The sequence below is a fragment of the Echinops telfairi genome, unplaced genomic scaffold (genome assembly GCF_000313985.2).
Source record: "Echinops telfairi isolate 266 unplaced genomic scaffold, ASM31398v2 ScPeMD7_31;HRSCAF=116, whole genome shotgun sequence".
NCBI classification, from domain to species: Eukaryota; Metazoa; Chordata; class Mammalia; order Afrosoricida; family Tenrecidae; genus Echinops; species Echinops telfairi.
Genome location: NW_022103928.1, coordinates 7,334,582 through 7,335,614, shown reverse-complemented (window position 1 = coordinate 7,335,614; position 1,033 = coordinate 7,334,582). Strand labels below are relative to the sequence as shown.

The following is a 1,033-nucleotide window of genomic DNA, read 5'->3' as shown; positions in this document are numbered from 1 at the left end:
GAGAAGCGGCTGTGCAAGATGTTCTACGCCGTCACGCTGCTCTTCCTGCTCCTCTGGGGGCCCTACGTCGTGGCCAGTTACCTGCGGGTCTTGGTGCGGCCGGGCGCGGTCCCGCAGGCCTACCTGACGGCCTCCGTGTGGCTGACCTTTGCGCAGGCCGGCATCAACCCGGTCGTGTGCTTCCTCTTCAACCGGGAGCTCAGGGACTGCTTCAGGGCCCAGTTCCCCTGCTGCCAGAGCCCCCAGGCCACCCAGGCCACCCTCCCCTGCGACCTGAAAGGCATTGGTTTATGAGAGAGTCCCCGGCCACTCACACCCCGACCCAGCCATGCCTCTCTGCCCCCTTTTTAATTTTCTAAGCTGCCTTCAAAGTAACTGCCCCGTGGACGCACACTCGGATTGTAGGAGGGACTCGCCTGGGTGGGGGAGGGGAGGGCTCTCTGCCGTCCTGGCCCCCCTCCCCCAGCTCTGGTGATTCTCCTTCGGTCAGTGTGTTTTCATCCTGAAATACAGGCCCTGCAGGCCGTCCTTTTGTACTTGTACTGATGATGTCTTTTATTCCATGTGTTTCTTTTTATTAAAATAAATATCTATCGATCGATCTATCTATAAAGGCTAAACTAATTTTCTTCATGCAACGTTTCCTAAAAGACCATGGCCAGTTTTCTACAGAAGCTATTTTTGACAACCTCAAGTGGCATTACATTTTGCAGTGAAGCATAGGAACCTTGGGGGACTTCACGAGTTCGATTCTTGAGGGTCTTCTGGTGGAAGCAGAACGGGCAAAACAACAAAAGTCTTAAGTTTCCTCAGTTTCTCTGCAACTGGGATCAGTTGCGCAGCACCGGTTCTTAGGACGTGTCAAGAACTTCATGTTGATAATGAACTTGAGCAGAAATGTGAGGTGGTAACACGGCAGTAATTTTTTTTAAGCAGTAGAAGTGACTTGTTTCCTACACTAATTTTTATGACTGGAAAACATGTCAGCTACAACTGCTTTGACAACTATGCTCTGTATTATACGAATCTTGAA

General features: G+C 51.2%; 1 protein-coding gene across 1 annotated transcript in view; it reads right to left on the bottom strand.

The window, feature by feature from the left end:
* EIF4E3 (eukaryotic translation initiation factor 4E family member 3) overlaps positions 1-167 on the bottom strand; it is a 107,373-nt gene extending 107,206 nt beyond the window's left edge. The window contains exon 1 of the mRNA XM_045289974.1: positions 124-167. Coding sequence (XP_045145909.1) covers positions 124-164 — 41 coding nt within the window. The 5' untranslated portion in view covers positions 165-167. The remainder of the gene's footprint in view (positions 1-123) is intronic.
* Positions 168-1,033: the final 866 nt, after the last annotated feature.